This window comes from Balaenoptera borealis (assembly GCF_965194805.1).
Source record: "Balaenoptera borealis genome assembly, chromosome: 2".
NCBI classification, from domain to species: domain Eukaryota; kingdom Metazoa; phylum Chordata; class Mammalia; order Artiodactyla; family Balaenopteridae; genus Balaenoptera; species Balaenoptera borealis.
In genome coordinates, this window is record NC_138867.1 from 40,413,948 (window position 1) to 40,434,890 (window position 20,943).

At 35.4% G+C, this 20,943-nt stretch overlaps 1 protein-coding gene across 4 annotated transcripts in view; it reads left to right on the forward strand.

Moving 5' to 3' along the window:
- The window catches only part of PARP8 (poly(ADP-ribose) polymerase family member 8), a 190,449-nt gene that overhangs the window by 121,546 nt on the left and 47,960 nt on the right, over window positions 1-20,943 (forward strand). For all 4 annotated transcript variants that reach the window (XR_014241840.1, XM_082382244.1, XM_082382242.1 and 1 more), the window contains 5 exons: window positions 2,701-2,761; window positions 3,198-3,288; window positions 16,409-16,475; window positions 18,417-18,542; window positions 19,070-19,634. Coding sequence is in view for 3 of the 4 variants with exons in the window: in XM_082382244.1 (XP_082238370.1) it covers window positions 2,701-2,761; window positions 3,198-3,288; window positions 16,409-16,475; window positions 18,417-18,542; window positions 19,070-19,634 (910 nt within the window). In the remaining variant the exon portion in view is untranslated. The remainder of the gene's footprint in view (window positions 1-2,700; window positions 2,762-3,197; window positions 3,289-16,408; window positions 16,476-18,416; window positions 18,543-19,069; window positions 19,635-20,943) is intronic.

Here is a 20,943-nt window from a genome sequence, read left to right on the forward strand (position 1 = left end):
TCTTTGCATACCTTATTATCCTTAATAATAATCATGTGTATTACATGATATATTAATATATGAAAGAGACTGGAGTGAGGTATAAGCAAGAAGAATTGTTTCTGAGTGACTGTGTTACAAGTTATCTATTGTCCGTTTTTCTTTTTCTCACATTTTATATAATGAGTCTATATTACCATTGTAATCAGAAAAAGTAGATTTTTTTAGGAAATACATAACATTTTTTAATAAAATAAATTTTATCCACAACCTATAGTTAATATAAAAGTACTCTTTCTACTTTTTTGGTTTTCCTATTTCTATTTTATCTAAATAAAGTGTTTTAGTTTCCATAGTGTTTTGGTGATATGCTTGCTCAGTGAACAGTATATTTGGAACATTTCCCTCAGGATACTAAATGTTTTTATATCAATATTTATAATAATGGGTAATTTAAAAAAATTATATCAATGTGCCATCGTTTAAGTATTTCCTTATTATTCAATATTCTTTTTTTTTCTAATTTCTACTCTTACATACATCCTTCTAGGTAAAAGTTTGCACGTATTTGTTATAATTTTCTTGGGAATGGTTGTTGTCAAGGCCTCTTTGCCTCACCAAAATGTCTTTTGCACATCATTAGTGATCTATCCTCATCATTGTATTTAATGGCTCTCTTTTAACATGCCTGGCTGTAGGTATTTGACTTCTTATATTATGAATAATTTGCTGGTGTTCAGGGTCAGCAAATTATGACCACTGGGCCATGGGGCCTGTTTTGAACAGCTCATGGTGTTTGCTTTTTTAAAGGGTTGTTAAAAAAAAAAAAAAAAACCCAAAGAAAGAGAAATATGCAACAGAGACTCTATGTGGCCTGAAAAACCTAAAATATTTACTCTTTTGACCTTTATAGGAAAAGTTTTCTGAACCCTGAAGTAGAGGCATAAAAGAAATGGTTCTTGTGCTTGGTCCTTCTTCTTGTCTTAGTTTCTGTATAATTTCGTAACTAAGTTGGCATACTTTTGTATCTAAATTTGCATATATGTCTAAATTTGTAAAGGGTTATACAGGTTTTTATCCTTTATGAATAGCACAGATGTTTTGATGCAGGCAATTAAAGAATTCCTATGTGAATAATTTTATCCCTTTTCTTCTTTATGTAACCTTTAAAAATATGACCATGAAAAAACAAAAAGTAATTTCATAAATAGTGAAAATGTGCTCAGTGTTTTGATATATTTTTAAGGAGAGGATGGAGAAAGCATAGAGGCTGAGTTATTATTTTCTAACGTGCTGCATTTTTTTGGTCATTGATATCAAAAAGCAAAAGGACCCTCTAGATTCCTTTATTCGTCAAATTACATAAAGCCATTTAATCATTAAAAATGCCATCTCTAAACCCTATAAAAGTGCCATAGTTTTGTACTCTGTTAGCATTATTTTCATATATCATACACAGAAATTTTCATTGAGTACTTACTATGTGCCAGATACTGTACTGTACAATTTTGAAGTTGAATATGAGTTCAACGCCTGGCTTCCCACTGACTTCTTATCTGCCCTTTGACAACTTGTTTCGCTTTCCTAAACCTCAGTTTCCTCATTTGCTAATGAGGATAATTATAGTATCCCTGTCAGAAGACTATGATGAGGACCTAATGAGATCATCCATTAATGTTTGACCTGGTTTCCAACACAAAGTGATAGTTTATTGAATATTGAATCGGCTAAGCACTTGCATAAGTAAATAGGATACGTGTATTCACATCCCAGCTCTGCTACAAAGTGATGACAGGGGAGTTACTTTATTACTCTGAGCCTCAGTTAATGGACATATAAATTGTATTTATATAAATATAAATGGTAGTAGTACCTATAATGCACTATGATCGCATGTATGCAAAATCCTTAGAACGATTTCTGGCATGAAAGTGCTCAATAAATATTGGCCATTAACTTTTGTAATTTCTGTTATCTCTATAGTTTTCTCCTTCACTATGATTTGTATTTGTAACTTAAGAAATTTATTAAAATATCAAAAATAGGGATGTGTGTATGGAGAATACAAAAATTGCTGTTTTTATTATCTTTGTTAACTGTATGCTAGTTTGTGGCACTGTGTTGGCTGGAGAAAAGTTGGTCTCCATAATGTCTTTATGTGGAATATACTGTTGTTACTTGTTTTAATTTTGATACATCAGACCTTTAGAGCTGCCTGTCAAAAAATAGTGACATTTAAGTGGCAGAGCACCTGGACCAGTTTCAGAACTACCATCTAACGTGACAGGAAAATTTATGGGCACATTATTGTGGCAGTCACTTATCCCTCCACCCCTTCCTCGTGTCAGAAACTCCTTTCTTGCCCTTAGAGGCAGCTCTTCATCTTCAGAGACTACAGTGAAAAGTGAGTGGTCACATAAGAAGATTGTTTACTTTGTCACAGAGAACTGGGAATGTTTGAAACTATGAACCAAATAACTCTTGAATTTATGTATGCATTTGCCTGAACATGAAGATGGAAAGATATCTGTATGGTATAAAGAGGTCACATAAGACCACAATCCAACTAAATTGAGTTAGTTAATTCACGTCCACAGTCATTTCTGAGCTATCTGTGGAAATCAGAGATGAAAATTCATGATTAAATTTTAATTTAAAATAAGCTAGGACACCCTATCTTTTAAGGAAAATGAAAAAAATAATGTTAATCTTTGCTTTCAGGGAATATGGAGCCATTGATGATGTAGATATTGATCTGCATATTGATGTTAGCTTTCTTGATGTAAGTATCAGTTGAAGCAATATGATTGGTACATTTAAAAAACACACTTTTATTCTTGGAAGAAATTTAATTTTAGTTTCTCTTGTACATAATACTATAAGTAACATAATGACTTTGTTAAAGTGATTTATGAAGAAATGCTATGAGTTGTCAAAAAAGCAGAGATTTTATATACATGTATATTTTTTCCATCAGTTCTTGTAATATATTCTGAAACCTATGGGCTTGTAGTATATCATTATTTCTTAAGTTTTCACTTTAATTTTCAGATTTAGAAGGCAAAAGTTAAGAGTACTTTGGCTTTCTTTTCACAAGCGAATATGTTTTGAAATAACTTATAGGCCTTAATGATTTAAAATAAGTTTAAAAAATTTTATCTGGAAAAAAAATCAAGACTCTAAAAGATGACTAATTCATCTTTCAAATATTTGCACAGGAGGAGATTGCTGTGGCATGGGAAGTGATTCGAACAGAACCTATAATTGTCCGACTACACTGTTCACTTACACAGTATTTAAATGGCCCAGGTTAGTTTTATTTCTCTATTATTTTGAATGTTCATTAGTTGTGCATTGTGCATTAAGTAAAATGACTGTTCATTTGGTAATTCTGAGCATAAATGCAGCCATCTTCATAATGATACTTAAATATCCTTGCATCCTAACAGAGGTGCTTTATGACCAATATAACTATTGGAAGCAGAAACATATAACATTTAGTTTTATAGTTTTCAGAAGTTGACAAGTTGCTGTGAAACAAACATAATAAAACCTAAAAGAGAATTTTGCATATAATAGATTCTCAGTAAGTATACTTAGGGTTGCCCTTAAGTTTAATTATTTGTGTCTCTGAACCTGAGATTTAATTTTAATGTTTACTTATCTCACCTTTAATTACTGATGAATTTAGCCTAAGTGTAACATATTTCTGTTTTTGAAAATGGAGATCATAATAATATTTTTGATTTCCAATACCTGAAGGGATGATTTTGCTTTATCTCAAGGAATAGTTGTTTATAACACAGGACCCTATTATAAATCTTGCTAAGACTTATTGGGTTTAAATGTTTTCTCTGCCTACTAACACACTCTCTCTCTCTTTCTCTCTCTCTCTCACACACACACACACACACACACACACACACACACAACTGCATCTACTCATATTATTGCAGTTATCTACTGCTGCAGAACAAACCACTTCAAAACGAAGTGGCTTAAAACAACTTCTCTCTCACCATTCTTTGGGGCTCAACTGGGCAGCTCCTGCTTGGGGTCTCCCGTGCCTTTGCAGTCAGATGGTGGGTGGGGTTTATGTCATTAATGGCTCCACTAGGTTGGATGCTCAAGATGGTTGGACTTCAGATGGCTAGCAATTGATACAGGTGTCATTTCGGGACCACGCAGGGCTCAGCTGGGGCTATTAACTAGAGTGTCTCCTTACACACGGCTTCTTCGTGTGCTTTGGGCTTCTTGTAGTATGGTGGCAGGGATCTGAAAGCAAGTGTTCCAGGAGACAGGGTGTGCTAAAAGACTCAACGGCTCTTTCATTGTATTCTGTTGATCAAAATTGTCAATGAACCCACCCAGAATCAAGGGATCAGGACATAGACGGCACCTCTCGAAATTGTGGCCATTTTTAATCTGCTGTGCACACATTACCGTGGTCTCTGCACATTTTTCTTTAGGCATATCAGGGAACTTATATCTACTCTTAGTTTTCACATAAGAAGAATATTTGCCCTTTCAAGTTTATGAACTATATAGGAAAGTCTCTCATTTTGAAAATGTCTCTGTTGTCACCATTTTTAAATTTTTGGATAATGTATTCTACTTAAATAATCAACATACAATAACACATAGTAACTGATGTGATTTAATGCTAGGCAAAGACAAATAGATGTTACATATCTTTATTTTGATTACTTCAAATATACAGAAATGTAATAAAGAAGAAAAATAATTCCTCATAATCCCTCTATCCTGAGAAACCTGTAAATCGCTTGGTGTTGTTTCTGTTTTCTGTGCACATGTGGTTTATTTTTATAAAGTTGACATCAAATTGTATAGATATCTGTGTGCTTTAATGTTATGTCATGAGCCTGTCCTCCAGTCGTTAAATATTCTAAAATGGAATGATTTGTAATATCTGCACAATATTCCAGCCTATAGGTGTATGTGTTCTTGCTGTTTTCCCACGTATTCTGCTGTATCGCTAATATTTTTCTTTCTTTAGTGATTTGAAATGTACTTATTCTATTTTATTCTGATGGTGGTTAAAAGCAAAAGAAGCCCTCATGTCTGGACTTTTTTTTAATTAATGGGGTTAGGAAGAAAATTGGGTCATTTAATCTCTACTCACCCCAGTTCCATCTGTGCCAGATGACTATGTGGCATGCTTTTATGTAATCTTACCACTGTTACTCATGTGTTTATGTAATCTTGAAATTTAGGCAGAGATTTTCCATTCACAGTATCTCTTTAAAGATTTGTCACATTTGCATGGTTTTATAAATATTTCAACAATTATATTTTTAGTTCACGTTTAGATCATTTTATTGCTCAATACTATTTATTTAGTATCGCAATTCATCTGTAATTCGTTATTTTTCCATCTTTGTTAGTTGATTTACATATTTAATAGTTTGTTAACCAAAGAAACGTGAGGGTTATGCGTCATTGTTCATACCTAAGAATGAACTCTTTGTTTTGTGAACGAGACAAACTTGACCAACTATAAATTTATGGGCTCATAACAGTTCCCCCCAAAAAGGCAAAAGTGCTTTAAAAACTTCTGCTAGTCTGTGTCTGAAATGTTTAACTTTGTTCATTTGTAAGAAATCTATCTTGGTTTTGTTTATGTTTTGTTATGTGTACTTATCGAGGTATTTTTTTCTCTTTCTCCTTGATATTACTCTTTATATATTTGTTTTTGATTGGTATGCTTACCTTCTTTATCTGCTTGCCCCAATATATGTAGATTGGATCTAATTCCCATATCCTCCATGCTGTTTATCATTTCTCTTAGTCTTTCATCTGTCACCTCTGATTTTCCAAGTTTTTTTCATTTGTCTTCTACTCCATTGAGTGAATTTTTTTCATAATTTAGGCTTTGATATAATGTTCCCCTTCTATTTTTAATTTTACTACAATCTCTGCTGATACCATATTTTCCCCTCTTTATTATCAATTGCTTTCATTTTATTTATGCATCATTTTGAATTTTGTTCACAAAATCAATAATCGTCCAAGAATTATAATTTTGTTCCTATAGATGTGAGTTCTGTTTTCCTCAGAATTCAAGCAGTGTCGAAATGCGCTTCTTTCAGAAATTAGTGTGATTTGTGTATAATTTCTTCCGATAAGAAGAGTAAAGGCTCTTTATAATGAAAACAGGAAATACAGAGACAGTGTGGGGGAAAAAAAAAGGATAGTAAAGAAAGAGTATTCCAGGGACTTCCCTGGCTGCCCAGTGGTTAAGACTCCGCGCTTCCAGTGCAGGGGGTGCGGGTTCGATCCCTGGTCGGGGAACTAAGATCCCACATGGTACGCGGCCAAAAAAATAAAAAATAAAAAAATATTAAAACTTCTTTAAAACAAAAAGAGAATTCCACATTTACTCATTTACTGTACTCTAGAGTTAGTTCTGATAAGAATTGAAGAAATACACCTCCTTATCCAATTTGAAGTTAAAAATAAAGATTATTTTTATTGTACATGGGGAAATATACTTTAAAAAGACAAGGTTGTTATGATTCTTATGGTACTATATATTTTTTCCAGAATTGCTGGTATATAAGTCTAGTTTATGATCTCAAGGACAGGGCTGCTTTTAGTTTAAAGTGATAAATAGCTGATGTTATTAAAAATGTTTGCCTGTGCAGATCATCTCATTATTGATACCTCTATGTTTACATGACCACAGTGTGGGACTAATTTTCACGTATCTTGAGCGACCCTCACTTATTGCCAACCTAAATTATGAGACAAGGAAAAATTGAACTTTTACCTTTTGTAAAACAGAAAATATTTTACTAGTATATCTTTCTCATTCTATTGCCCCCAAAACTGAATGCTGTGGGGAATTTGGTTGAGGTAAACTTTTAATTTTGGAAGAATAGACATTTCTATAATATTTATTACTTTTCCTATAAAGGAGCATTTATTTGTAGATTCTACTTTTAAATGTTGTACAGTTCTGTGTTTTTGGTTTTTGGTTTTGTTTTTGCCTTATATGACTGATTTTAGCTAAATTTATTCCTGAATATTTGTGTACTACTTACTTGTTTGCTTAATGGCACTTTTATATTCCAGTTTATTTTCTAACTGATTGTTTTGGCTATCAAAAATCTATTACCTTCCTTTTTTAAATTGTGGTAAACATAATATAAAATGTACCATTTTTAAGTGCACAGTTCAGTGGTATTAAATACTTTCACATTGTTGTGCAGCCATCACCACCATCCATCCCCATAGCACCATGTGTTCTTTTTTTTGTTTGTTTAACATCTTCATTGGAGTATAATTGCTTTACAGTGTTGTGTTAGTTTCTGCTGTATAACAAAGTGCATCAGCTATACATATACATATATCCCCATATCCCCTCCCCCTTGTGTCTCCCTCCCACCCTCCCTATCCCACCCCTCTAGGTGGTCACAAAGCACCAAGCTGATCTCCCTGTGCTATGCGGCTGCTTCCCACTATCTGTTTTGCATTTGGTAGTGTATATATGTCCATGGCACTCTCTCACTTCGAAGGAAGAAAAGAATATATGGTAGACCTAGGTTTTATATTTCTTGTGAACCCAATCAGGAACTAGAATATAGTCCTATGCATATAATATATCCTTAGAAAATACTTAGTAGTAATTTGATAATTATTAGCATCATGATTTAAATTAGTAGATATAGTACAGGAACAAATTTTATTCTGTATGTGACTTGCTTTTCATATGATGGCATACAATTACTTTTGTTTACTTCTCACCAACCATCTTGTACGTTGCAATTTGGAGTTTTAGTCCTCAGCATTGAAATGTTTTTGGTATTTCTTCCTGTTCCAGGACAAAAATCAGAAAAATAAAAGGTATCTGTTTAATAAATTGCTGTACTTAAAAAAAAAATCTATTACCTTTACAAACATTTAAAAAAATTAATCTAAAACATTTTTAGGTTTACAGAAAACTGCAGAGGTAGTGCAGAGTCCTCATACACTCTACATCCAATTTCACTGATTACTAACATCTTATATGAATACATTAAATATAATAAATTACAATAATTAATTGCATTAATTTTAATAGTAATAAGAATTTTGTCACTTGAATTTTGGAATATTTTTAGAAGTAACATCTTGTTAGCTCTTTCAGTGTATTCCAAAATTTGGGGTCATTCAGATTTTATACTACTAATTGAGTCAATGTTGGTGACATTTATTTTCTAGCCATTCATAGTATGAATAAGTTTTGGCCCTTGTATTATTAATTTATAGGATAATTAATATATTCTGGATAAACAGTTGTGTCTATTATATCTCTTCTTTCTCTCTCTATGTGTCTTATACAATTTTCTTCAGTGAAGATTTCAGTTCTAGTGTGTTTTGGATTTTTCTGCATTTTTTTAAACCAGGTCCCTTTTGTTTCTTTGCCTCCATCTTCCCAGTTACTTTTTCCATCTGCCTGAGAAGAGACTGTGTCTTCTTAAATCTTAGAGAGAACACACTGTGTTCTAGTTTTGTCATCTTTTTCTTTAAAAAATAATTCCCCTGAGTTTTCAAGTTAGGATTTTTTATTCACTTTTCTATAGCCTTGGGTTTGGGACACGTGGGATTGGAGTGATGTACTCTCTATGTTAAGGATTAGAATGTTTTCAGGAAAGAAACTGATGGGTGATATAACACTCATTTTCTTTGATCAGTGGAGTGTTTGTATCTCAGACTAATGGCCAAGATGGTGAGGCAACTGGGGATACCAGCCTGGTTTACTATGTGGAGCATGTGTGGTCTGAGAATGTCCTATTAATAAGACAGTCTTTGCTCTGTCTTATTAATAACTAACAGTTATCCCAACTGTTAGTATGAATGGTGCTATCCATGCTCCTGTGCAATATCATCCTTGCATTTGCATGCTAGCTTCCATCTCCTTTCACCTAATTAAGATACCCTTCAGCAATTCTCTCTCTCCTTCTTGTACTGTTCATGTCTCTTTCTTCTAAAAGATTTCCTTCAGGAAAAAAAAAAAATTCCTCTCATCTTTAAAACAAACACCTTTAGACCTCAAATCATTCTTAACTTAGTCCCTAACACTCTGCTTCCCATGACTGTTAAATATCTTCATTAGATTTGTCTCTATTAGCTTACTTCAGTTTTTTTTTGAAATTCTATTTATTTTTTCTACAGCAGGTTCTTATTAGTTATCCGTTTTATACATATTAGTGTATATATGTCAATCCCAATCTCCCAATTCATCCCACCACCACCACCTCCCCCCTGCTTTCCCCCCCTTGGTGTCCATACCTTTGTTCCCTACGTCTGTGTCTCTATTTCTGCCTTGCAAACCGGTTCATCTGTACCATTTTTCTAGATTCCACATATATGCATTAATATATGATATTGTTTTTCTCTTTCTGACTTACTTCACTCTGTATGACAGTCTCTAGGTCCATCCACATCTCTACAAATGACCCAAATTCGTTCCTTTTTATGGCTGTGTAATATTCCATTGTATATATGTACCACATCTTCTTTATCCGTTCATCTGTCGATGGGCATTTAGGTTGCTTCCATGACCTGGCTACTGTAAATAGTGCTGCAGTGAACATTGGGGTGCATGTGTCTTTTTGAATTATGTTTTTCTCTGGGTATATGCCCAGTAGAGGGATTGCTGGGTCATATGGTAATTCTATTTTTAGTTTTCTAAGGAACCTCCATACTATTCTCCATAGTGGTTGTATCAATTTACATTCCCACCAACAGTGCAAGAGGGTTCCCTTTTCTCCACACCCACCCTCTCCAGCATTTGTTGTTTGTAGATTTTCTGATGATGCCCATTCTAACTGGTGTGAGGTAATACCTCATTGTAGTTTTGATTTGCATTTCTCTAATAATTAGTGATGTTGAGCAGCTTTTCATGTGCTTCTTGGCCATCTGTATGTCTTCTTTGGAGAAATGTCTATTTAGGTCTTCTGCCCATTTTTGGATTGGGTTGTTTGTTTTTTTAATATTGAGCTGCATGAGTTCCTTATATATTTTGGAGATTAATCCTTTGTCTGTTGATTCGTTTGCAAATATTTTCTCCCATTCTGAGGGTTGTCTTTTCGTCTTGTTTATGGTTTCCTTTGCTGTGCAAAAGCTTTGAAGTTTCATTCGGTCCCATTTGTTTATTTTTGTTTTTATTTCCATTACTCTAGGAGGTGGATCAAAAAAGATCATGCTGTGATTTATGTCAAAGAGTGTTCTTCTTATGTTTTCCTCTAAGAGTTTTATAGTGTCTGCTTTTACATTTAGGTCTCTAATCCATTTTGAGTTTATTTTTGTGTATGGTGTTAGGGAGTGTTCTAATTTCACTCTTTTACATGTAGCTGTCCAGTTTTCCCAGCACCACTTATTGAAGAGACTGTCTTATCTCCATTGTATATCCTTGCCTCCTTTGTCATAGATTAGTTGACCATAGGTGCATGGGTTTAACTCTAGGCTTTCTATCCTGTTCCATTGATCTGTATTTCTGTTTTTGTGCCAGTACCATATTGTCTTGATTACTGTAGCTTTGTAGTATAGTCTGAAGTCGGGGAGCCTGATTTCTCCAGCTCCTTTTTTTCCCCTCAAGATTGCTTTGGCTATTTGGGGTCTTTGTGGTTCCATACAAATTTTAAGATTTTTGTTCTAGTTCTTTAAAGAATGCCATTGGTAATTTAATAGGGATTGCACTGAATCTGTAGAGTGCTTTGGGTACTTTAGTCATTTTCACGATATTGATTCTTCCAATCCAAGAACATGGTATACCTCTTCATCTGGTTGTGTCATCTTTGATTTCTTTCATCAGTGTCTTATAGTTTTCTGAGTAGAGGTCTTTTACCTCCTTAGATAGGTTTATTCCTAGGTATTTTATTCTTTTTGTTGCAGTGGTGAATGGGATTGTTTCCTTAATTTCTCTTTCTGAGCTTTCATTGTTAGTGTATAGGAATCCAAGAGACTTCTGTGCATCAATTTTGTATCCTGCAACTTTACCAAATTCATTGATTAGCTCTAGCAGTTTTCTGGTAGCATCTTTAGGATTATCTATATATAGTAGCATGTCATCTGCAAACAGGGACAGTTTTATGTCTTCTTTTCCAATTTGTATTCCTTTTATTTCTTTTTCTTCTCTAATTGCCATGGCTAGGACTTCCAAAACTATGTTGAATAATAGTGGCAAGAGTGGGCAACCTTGTCTTGTTCCTGATCTTAGAGGAAATGCTTTCAGGTTTTCACCATTGAGAATGATGTTTGCTGTGGATTTGTCGTATATGGCCTTTATTATGTTGAGGTAGGTTCCCTCTATGCCCACTTTCTGGAGAATTTTTATCATAAATGGTGTTGAATTTTGTCAAAAGATTTTTCTGCATCTATTGAGATGATCATATGGTTTTTATTCTTCAGTTTGTTAGTATAGTGTATCACATTGATTGATTTGTGTATATTGAAGAATCCTTGCATCCCTGGGATAAATCCCACTTGATCATGGTGTATGATCCTTTTAATGTGTTGTTGGATTCTGTTTGCTAGTATTTTGTTGAGGATTTTTGCATCTATATTCATCAGTGATACTGGTCTGTAATTTTCTTTTTTTATAGTATCTTTGTCTGGTTTTGGTATCAGGGTGATGGTAGCCTCATAGAATGAGTTTGGGAGTGTTCCTTCCTCTGCAATTTTTTGGAAGAGTTAGAGAAGGATGGGTGTTAGCTCTTCTCTAAATGTTTATAGAATTCACCTGTGAAGCCATCTGGTCCTGGACTTTTGTTTGTTGGAAGATTTTTAATCACAGTTTCAATTTCATTACTTGTGATTGGTCTGTTCATATTATCTATTTCTTCCTGGTTCAGTCTTGGAAGGTTATACCTTTCTAAGAATTTGTCTGTTTCTTGCAGGTTGTCCATTTTATTGGAATAGAGTTGCTTGTAATAGCCTTTTATGAGCTTTGTATTTCTGTGGTGTCTGTTGTAACTTCTCCTTTTTCATTTCAAATTTTATTGATTTGAGTCCTCTCCCTCTTTTTCTTGATGAGTCTGGCTAATGGGTTATCAGTTTTGTTCATCTTCTCAAAGAACCAGCTTTTAGTTTTATTGATCTTTGCTATTATTTTCTTTGTTTCTATTTCATTTATTTCTGCTCTGATCTTTATGATTTCTTTCCTTCTACTAACTTTGGGTTTTGTTTGTTCTTCTTTCTCTAGTTCCTTTAGGGGCAAGGTTAGATTGTTTGTTTGAGTCTTGAGGTAGGCTTGTATTGCTATAAACTTCCCTCTTAGAACTGCTTTTCTGCATCCCATAGATTTTGGATCATCGTGTTTTGTTGTCATTTTTCTCTAGGTTTTTTGATTTCCTCTTTGATTTCTTCAGTGATCTTTTGGTTAGTAACGTATTGTTTAGCCTTCATGTGTTTGTGTTTTTTGCGGTTTTTTCCCTGTAATTTATTTCTAATCTCATAGCGTTGTGGTCGGAAAAGATGCTTGATATGATTTCAGTTTTCTTAAGTTTACCAAGGCTTGATTTGTGACCCAAGATGTGATCTCTCCTGGAGAATGTTCCATGTGCCCTTGAGAAGAAAGTGTAATCTGCTGGTTTTGGATGGAATGTCCTATAAATATCAATTAAATCTGTCTGGTCTATTGTGTCATTTAAAGCTTGTGTTTCCTTCTTAATTTTCTTTCTGGATGATCTGTCCATTGGTGTAAGTGAGGTGTTAAAGTCCCCCACTATTATTGTGTTACTGTCGATTTCCTCTTTTATAGCTTTTTGCATTTGCCTTATGCATTGAGGTGCTCCTATGTTGGGTGCAGATATATTTATAATTGTTGTATCTTCTTCTTGGATTGATCCCTTGATTATTATGTAGTGTCCTTCCTTGTCTCCTGTAACATTCTTTATTTTGAAGTCTATTTTATCTGTTATGAGTATTGCTACTCCAGCTTTCTTTTGATTTCCATTTGCATGGAATAACTTTTTCCATCCCCTCACTTTCAGTCTGTATGTGTCCCTAGGTCTGAAATGGGTCTCTTGTAGACAGCATATATATTTAGTTGTTTTTCTGGGGTTTTATCTTGTTCCTTCTTCTGGTACCGAGTCCTCTGCCTTTTCATTTGGTCTATCTTTCTGTGAATGTCGTTTTCATTCCACAGGCTGCAGGATTGTAGTTCTTGCTTCTGCTGTCTGCCCTCTAGCTTCCTTCATTTTCTTTCCTCTTTTTTTCTCCTTGAATACGCTGTAGATGTGTTTTGGATGCATCATTTCACAAACGCTGCTCTTGTCAATGTCAGCAGTGACTAGAATATTGCTTAATGACCCCATGACCAATTTTGAATCCTCATCTTAATTAACTTAGCAGCATTTGATAACAGTTGTTTACCCCCTCCTTGGAAACTTTTTTTGAATATTTGTCCAGATTAACAGCATTCTGGAATTTTCCGTCCTCCCAGCCATTCCTCTTCAGCCTTGTTTGCTGAGCCTCTAGATACTGAATGGCTCAGGCTGAATCCTTAGACTTCTCTCCGCCATCTACACTCACTCATAGTTTCTCATCCAGCCTCGTACCTTTAAGTACATATGTATTTTTGCTCTTCCACATAGAAGTCTTTTTTTTTTTTTTTTTGGCTGTGCCGTGGGACTGGTGGGATCTTAGTTTCCCGACCTGGGGTTGAACCCAGACCCTCGGCAGTGAGAGCTCGGAGTCCTAACCACTGGACCGCCAGGGAATTCCCCCCACATTTATGTCTTTAGCACATTCCTCTCATCCGAATGCATAAACACCAGATTTCTTTATCCAGTTGCCTACTTAACTTTTCCACTTGAGTGACAAATAAGCATCTCAAATTTACAATAGCCAGAGTCAAGTTGCCAGTCTTCCCCACTGCTCCAAACCTGATTCTCTTGCAGTCTTTCACGTACCAGGAATTGGTAAGTTTCATCCTTCTGGTTGCTCAGGCCAAAAATCCTTTGATTCATCCCTGACTCCTTTCTTTTTCTGACACTTTAAATTCAGTCCATCAGCAAAATCTGTCAGCTCTCCCAGAGAGTGTGAATCCAAAATGTTCACCACCTCTGCTCATCCAAGCCACTATACTCTTCCCTTAATTACTGTAATGAGTTCCAGACTGATTTTCCTATTTCTATCCTTGCTCTTTACATGGAACCTACACTGTTTGTGGTCCTTCTCTCATCTCATCTCCTAACGGGATACCTTGTTCACTTCTCTCCAGCTCTCCCTGCTGGTCCTAGAATATTGAAGCACATTTCTACCTCAGGGGCACTGCCCTGTGTTTCCTCTGGCTGGGACCCTTTTCTTCCTGCCATATTATCTAACGTTGAAGTCTGTTTATGCCCACATAACCTTCAGCACCCACCCCCACCCTTTTCCGTCTTTATTTTTATCCAGAGCCTTTATCACCACGTGACATTTTATCTATTTTCTGTCTGTCTCCTTCTCTTTCCTAAGGCTCATGAGGGCAGGGATATTTGTGCGTGTTTTTTGCTACTCTGTCTATAGTGGCTGGCACAGTGAGAAAACAATAAATACCCTTTAAACCAGTGAATAATGAATGGTGAGTGACTCTTTTGGAGGTTATCAATTTCATAAGCAGCATAGTTATTAACTTATAGAAATATATGTATCTGATACATTCAAATTCACCAGTAGCTAGTGGCTACTGTACTGGACAGTGCAGCTGTAGATAATTTAGCTGATTCTCTGATATTCTTTTTTAATATTCCCTTTGTATTACCAGGCTGTAGGTGGGTTCTGTTCTGAAGCAAATGACAATTGTTAGTGGGCTGGCCAGTAAGTTCGCTCCGGATTTTCCGTAAGACGTTAACGGAAAAACCCTAATGAACTTCTTGGTCAATCCGATACAATCTTTGGTAAGGGTTGTCACTGCCCAGAGATTCCTGGTCCTTTGTTTCATCTACAAGATCAGACCTCCTAGAATATAACCAAGACTGGTATTAGGCCACCTAACAGGCCAACAACTCTAGAAGTCATCTGAGTGTTCTGGATGACCACACTGTCTTTCTGAGTTTCTACTAAGAGTTGCTTAAGGGTCAGTATTCCTGGAGGCTGAGTTGATCTGATATTCAGCACTAGAGAACATTTCTGTTTTTCTTTGTTTAGCAATTCACTGCTTTGCTCATTCTGCATCCAACTTACACTTCTGCTTCTCTTTATTTCATTTACCTAATGAGTCACAGTTTTTACAGGGAGGTGCTTACTTTTTCTAATGGACAGATATTTAAAGAGACAGAGGAGGAAGACGGAAGTGGTTGCACTGGGATGATACAATCTGAAGGACTGGAATATGTATTAAACTCGTATCTTTTCCTCATAATCACCAAAACAAAGGAATTTAAAAATAATGTGTTCATATAGAGTTTTGTACTTTTTGCTTATTTTCATTTATTTCACTGGGGTTTAGCCTCTATTCAAAGACTTCATTCATCCTTTCAAAGAAGGTGCCCAATTAGTTCCTACTTCCTCATTTTTTACTTCTTTGCTCTCGATTTCCAAAGTGCACAACACTGGAGAAGTGAAAATACCAAGCGAAACTCTAAGAAAAGCTTGATAGATACATATACTGCCATTTAACACAGCTAAATTAAATATATATGTATATATTTAAATACCTTTATTTATACTATATATATACACAGTAAAGGAGCACTACTGGAATCAACTACACTTGATTTGGTAGATATTTAACTTAAAACAGTTATTAAAATGAAACTCTGACTGGGACAAATTCTGTCAAGATTCTCTGTCACATTACCCAAGTTGTTTCTCCCAAGTCAAATGGTCTAGTCCTGAACAACACTTCTGTTGTAAAAGATATTGCTTTTGCTGCTGTTGAAGTTATTTGGTGTTTAAATGATTTTTCTTTTGAATCAAATAAATTATTAGGGCATTTAAAAAAAAAAAAAAAAAAAAAGAAATATATGTATCTGATACAAATATGAAGCCCACAAGAGGGTGTGCAGTGCAAAGTGAGTATCCGATGCCTACTGTCATCCTCCATTGTTTTATTCTTAAAAAAAGGTCTATGTGTATACAAACGTGTCTCTCTTCCACCTAAGGAATAGTGTGTAAACTATCCTACACATTGCTATTTACACTTAACATATATTTTTGGAGATCATTCTTCATTATCATATATATTGTGCATTTACATATGCATATATTATACATTAGTATATATAATATATACTAACCTAGAATGATCTCCAAAATCTCTCTATAAAGCATAAATAGCCATGTGTAGGTTTGTGTGTAGACTATTTTAAAACGTGTATGTATGTATATACATATATATTACATATACATAGTAATATATATATTACTTTTCAGACTTTTTCCTGGCTGATGGTTGAGTTTCAACTCAACATTTAGGCTGATTCTTTTTCCTTTGCAGTGCCCACTGTTGATGTCTTTCAGATTTCCACAAAAGAGAGATTTGGACTGGGACATCAGCTGAAAAAGTAAGTTTTCCAATGAATAAAAAACAAATTTCTATTGAAGAGAACTGAGTTCTCATTTTGCTCACCACTCCCCGCCCCATTTTTATTCAACAAAGCTTTTTGAAGTAAATGCCTCAGGAGCGGAAGTCATCCTGATGCTAAGAGCTGCATCAATAATTTAGTTGGCAGAGCTCACTTTAGAACTGAGCCAGATTCCTTCCATCTGCCCCCCTGGATTCACTCTCCTCCCTCTAACATCCTGCCTTCCACCTGAGGAGGTGGGCATATAAAAATTAGAAAATAAACCCTTAATGTTTAGAATTCCACATCTTTGAAACTAAATTCAATTTGCAACATATATTTAGCACATGATATTATGCAGTGTTTTCTTTTTAAGGGCTCAATATAGATTCATCAGTTGTAGCAAATGCACGGCTCTGTCAGGAGATGTTGGTAATAGGGAAGCTATGGGCAGGGGGCATATGCGAAATCTCAGTACCTTCCTCTCAATTTTGCTGTGCACCTAAAAATGCTCTAAAAAAATAAAGTCATTACATTAAAAATAATTTTTTAAATGAGGGAGAAAATTGGGTGAGGGAAAAAAATCACGGGAAATTTTCTCAGTTTCCTGTACTGGATTAGGTATCCTTTTCCAGTGCAATTGGCTTTGTTTTTTCAATTGGATTTTGTTTTTCAAGCCAGTATCTTACAGGTCTTGGAACTAAGCATGGAGCCTGCCTTCTATGTTAAGCCATTCAAGTTGGCCACCACCTCATCTTAGCACATCTTTTTTTTTTTCCCCCTATGATTTTTTTCATAACATAGGTGTTACAGCTCTGCTGCTTACTATCCAGGCTAACTTGGAGAGATTTCATTTCCTTACCTTATTTGTGAAATGTGTGGAAGGAGAAAAAAATCTGTATATAAAGTTCCTCTTTCACACCCTGCTGTATTGTAAATAGTAGATATTGGTACCATCTTCCCGGTCCAAAAGCAGTCTATGTTAGAAACAACTGAGAAGAGCAGGAAAGCAGGACCTGCTGAATTGACATGGGAAAGAAAATCAAAATGTTTAATTTATTGCGTACAATGTTTAATTGTAAAATTTTGCCTCTGCTTAAATATCAGCCTTAGGGGACTCTCCTCCATTGTCACTGGAGGGATGGGATTCAGAGAAGCTGTCACAGCCTGAGACCCTTCTCAGAAAACAAGGCTGTGTCTTAAATCCACAGTTGACGTTCTAGAATTCTTTATCACAAAACAGTGATGCCATGGTCTTGACTTAGAAAATATTGAGATCAGAAGTTACCAAATTCCTGCCTTAGGAAAGGAACTAAAACTTCTTAGAGGCTCACCATCTTTTAAAAAACCAGCACATTTTAAAGTGAATGGCGGCTGTGCTGAATGTAAAACTTGCTGACCTCCTAATTCTCCATAGAGTCAATTTTGCATGGCTTATTTTTGTTTACGATTTTGTAGTTTCATTTTGTTTTCTTTTTCATGAAGAAAAATACTAAGCAAATTAAGGAGAAGGAAAAGAACTTTACTTGTATCTTAATAAATCATAATTACTAACAAAACATTTTTTAAAACCTGTGTTGCTGGCACCAACAAAATAATTCAGACTTTTCTTTTGCCACCTCAGCTAAAGGTATTGATCCTAAAGGCCGTCCTTATAAATCTCTTTATATCCTTATTCTTTTATCAACTTCTTAATCGTTTGTATTTTTAATTATGTCACAGTAATTAATTAATTATTAATTGTAACAGTAAAATCATAGAAATTTTCTATAGGATGCTTTCCTACACAAGAAGACATCTTGTATGGTTCAAAATTAAACTCCGCCTAATTACCATGCATTTATTTTCCTTTGATAAATGCATTCTCTACATAATCCATACAGAAATCTGATATTAAATTACCTTGGAACTGTGATAACAAACTTACCTCTGGTTTGACAGAATCATGCAGACATTTGTTACACAGCAGTGGAAACAGAGCAAAGAAAAATCCAGTTGCCTGCACAATAAGAAGCTGTCAGAGAAGAAAGTGAAGTCTCCCCTGCATCTATTTTCTACCTTGCGCAGGTGGGTAACCAGACGTCTTTCCATCATCTTACTAAACGCTGCACCTGTGATATTCCATGGTTATTTAATTCAAAGCATTCCTGCTACAGTGTTGGCATCTGTTTATTTTCTTTATGACTTTAAAGAACAGACCAAGTTACATCCATTCCATCAAAAAACACAGATACTCATTTCTGTGTTTTGAGTTTGTGTTTCCTTTACATGGGATAAATTTACTAAAATTACATTTTTTGGTTTCTAATCACATAGAGTTTTCCCTACCAAAATTAGTCGTTTATAGGGCTCTGGGATAGGTAGGAGGGGGAAAAAAAACACAAACAAACTGGACAAACCTTCTTTGCTTTCCAGGAAACATAGCATTCAGTCCCTGTGATCTTTCCATACATATTTGGTTTCAATTTTGGCTGGATAAGCTGAATTAAAAAGACATGGTATTTGCAGCAGAGTTGAGTTGATTGAGCCCGACAAGTGTTTCTGCATGGTCTGTTGCGCTCACGATTTGCCCTGTTCATTGTTGCATTTTGAAGGTCGCCAAGTTATCCCCCCCCTGGTTGTGGAAAAAGCAAATCCAAACTGAAATCGGAGCAAGACGGGATCTCCAAGACGCATAAGCTGCTGCGGAGGACTTGCTCCAGCACAGTCAAGACGGAGGACGTGTGCGCCCCGAAACCACACAGGACCTTCGGTCGCTCGCTGTCCAGCGACCCCCGGGCTGAGCAGGCGGTGACGAGCATTAAGTCGCACAAACTCTTGAACCGTCCCTGCCCTGCAGCCGTCAAGCAGGAGGACTGCCTCGCTCTCAAGTCGCACAAACTCTTGACTCGCTCTTGTTCTGGAGACCCGCGCTGTGAGCACAACGCCAGCCTGAAGCCTCACAAACTGTTAAGCAGGTCTTATTCCAGTAACCTCAGAATGGAAGAATTATATGGACTCAAGAATCACAAGTTGCTCAGCAAGTCTTACTCCAGCGCCCCCAAGTCATCCAAAACGGAGCTTTTCAAGGAACCCAACGCAGAGGGCCGGAGGCTCTCTCTTACCTCAGGGCTCATTGGTATCTTAACACCATCATCATCTTCATCTTCCCAGCCTGCTGTGCGTACATATTTTCATCTTGAGTTCTTAAATGTCAGCTAAGGGGCAGTAGAGGGTTTCATTAGTTTGTTTGTTTTGTAAGATCTGGTAAAGGAAAGAAGCACAATTTTGTTTTTGTTTTTTAAAATTTACAATTTTCTTCTTTTGGATGTTATTTTGCATACCAGACGTTTGCAACTGGTACTGGAATGTTCGTTTTGATTCTGAAGAAATAAATGTGGCCGTCAATTTGAGGTCTAGTCCAGAGTCCTGTCACGGGAATGAATGCTACTAAAAGTGGAAGGAAGTCCATTGGATTCACAAAGCCTGTCCTTTTAAGCAAGCATAGCATTTTTAATGTTTTATTAAGTAGGTTTATCTAATCTCTAGTTTTCTCACAAGAGTAGTGGAGCTCAGAGTTTGTCTAATAATTTTTTTTTAGAATAAAAATTGTTGATGTTTTATTTTATTTATTTATTTATTTCTAATAATTAAGAGTGGTGTCCTTCCTGTTGTATATAAGAGGACAACTTTACCCGTGAACTTGTGGAGAGAAGTGACAGTTACAGCTGTATCCCAGAGCCTCACTTAAAGCTGCTCTCAGTGTCTACTTTATGAAACTGAAGTCACTTTATCCTGAAGCTGTTTTGCGTGGGGAGATGGGCCTGGGAGGTGACTGTATTAAAGCTTAAGTACTTTGGGTGGTATTTATTGGGAGTCAGTCTTGCACAAAGTTTACCTCTAGAGTAATCAACATTATAGCCAGTTTCAGATAAAGAAACAGACCTATCTTATGTATATTAATTACATAAAATAATTGACCAAAAGTTTTGTTTGCTTTTAGTAAATTTGTGTGTGTGTGTGTTAGGGAGGAACATATTTAACTCTTTAACTATTAATACAGATATACCAAGCAATAGATGAAACTGAAAAAAAATAAGAGGATACATTTTCAGAAAGTTGTGGTGTTCTTATATAGATTTATTTCTAAAATTACATTGTAAATTATACCATGAAATTGTATTTGTGTTAAGAAAATGAAAAAAAAAAAAAAAAAAGAAAATGTATATGAGTATGTTGGTAATTTTAGGTGGATATCCCCAAAGCCCATTTCTTCTCAAAACTAAGTATTAAAGACATATAGAAAAGTAATTATGTCAGAGTTACATAGTAGAAAGTTTCCCATGGTTAGTTTCACCTAAGAAAGTTTCGGATATTCTGTAAAAGAAAATGTCTTAATGTCCTCCTGTATGGTTAAGCCTAATACAGTAGTTTAGTATTGTACCCCTTACAGCAAGCAGCTGTCTAGTACGTCCTTGGAGAAATAATT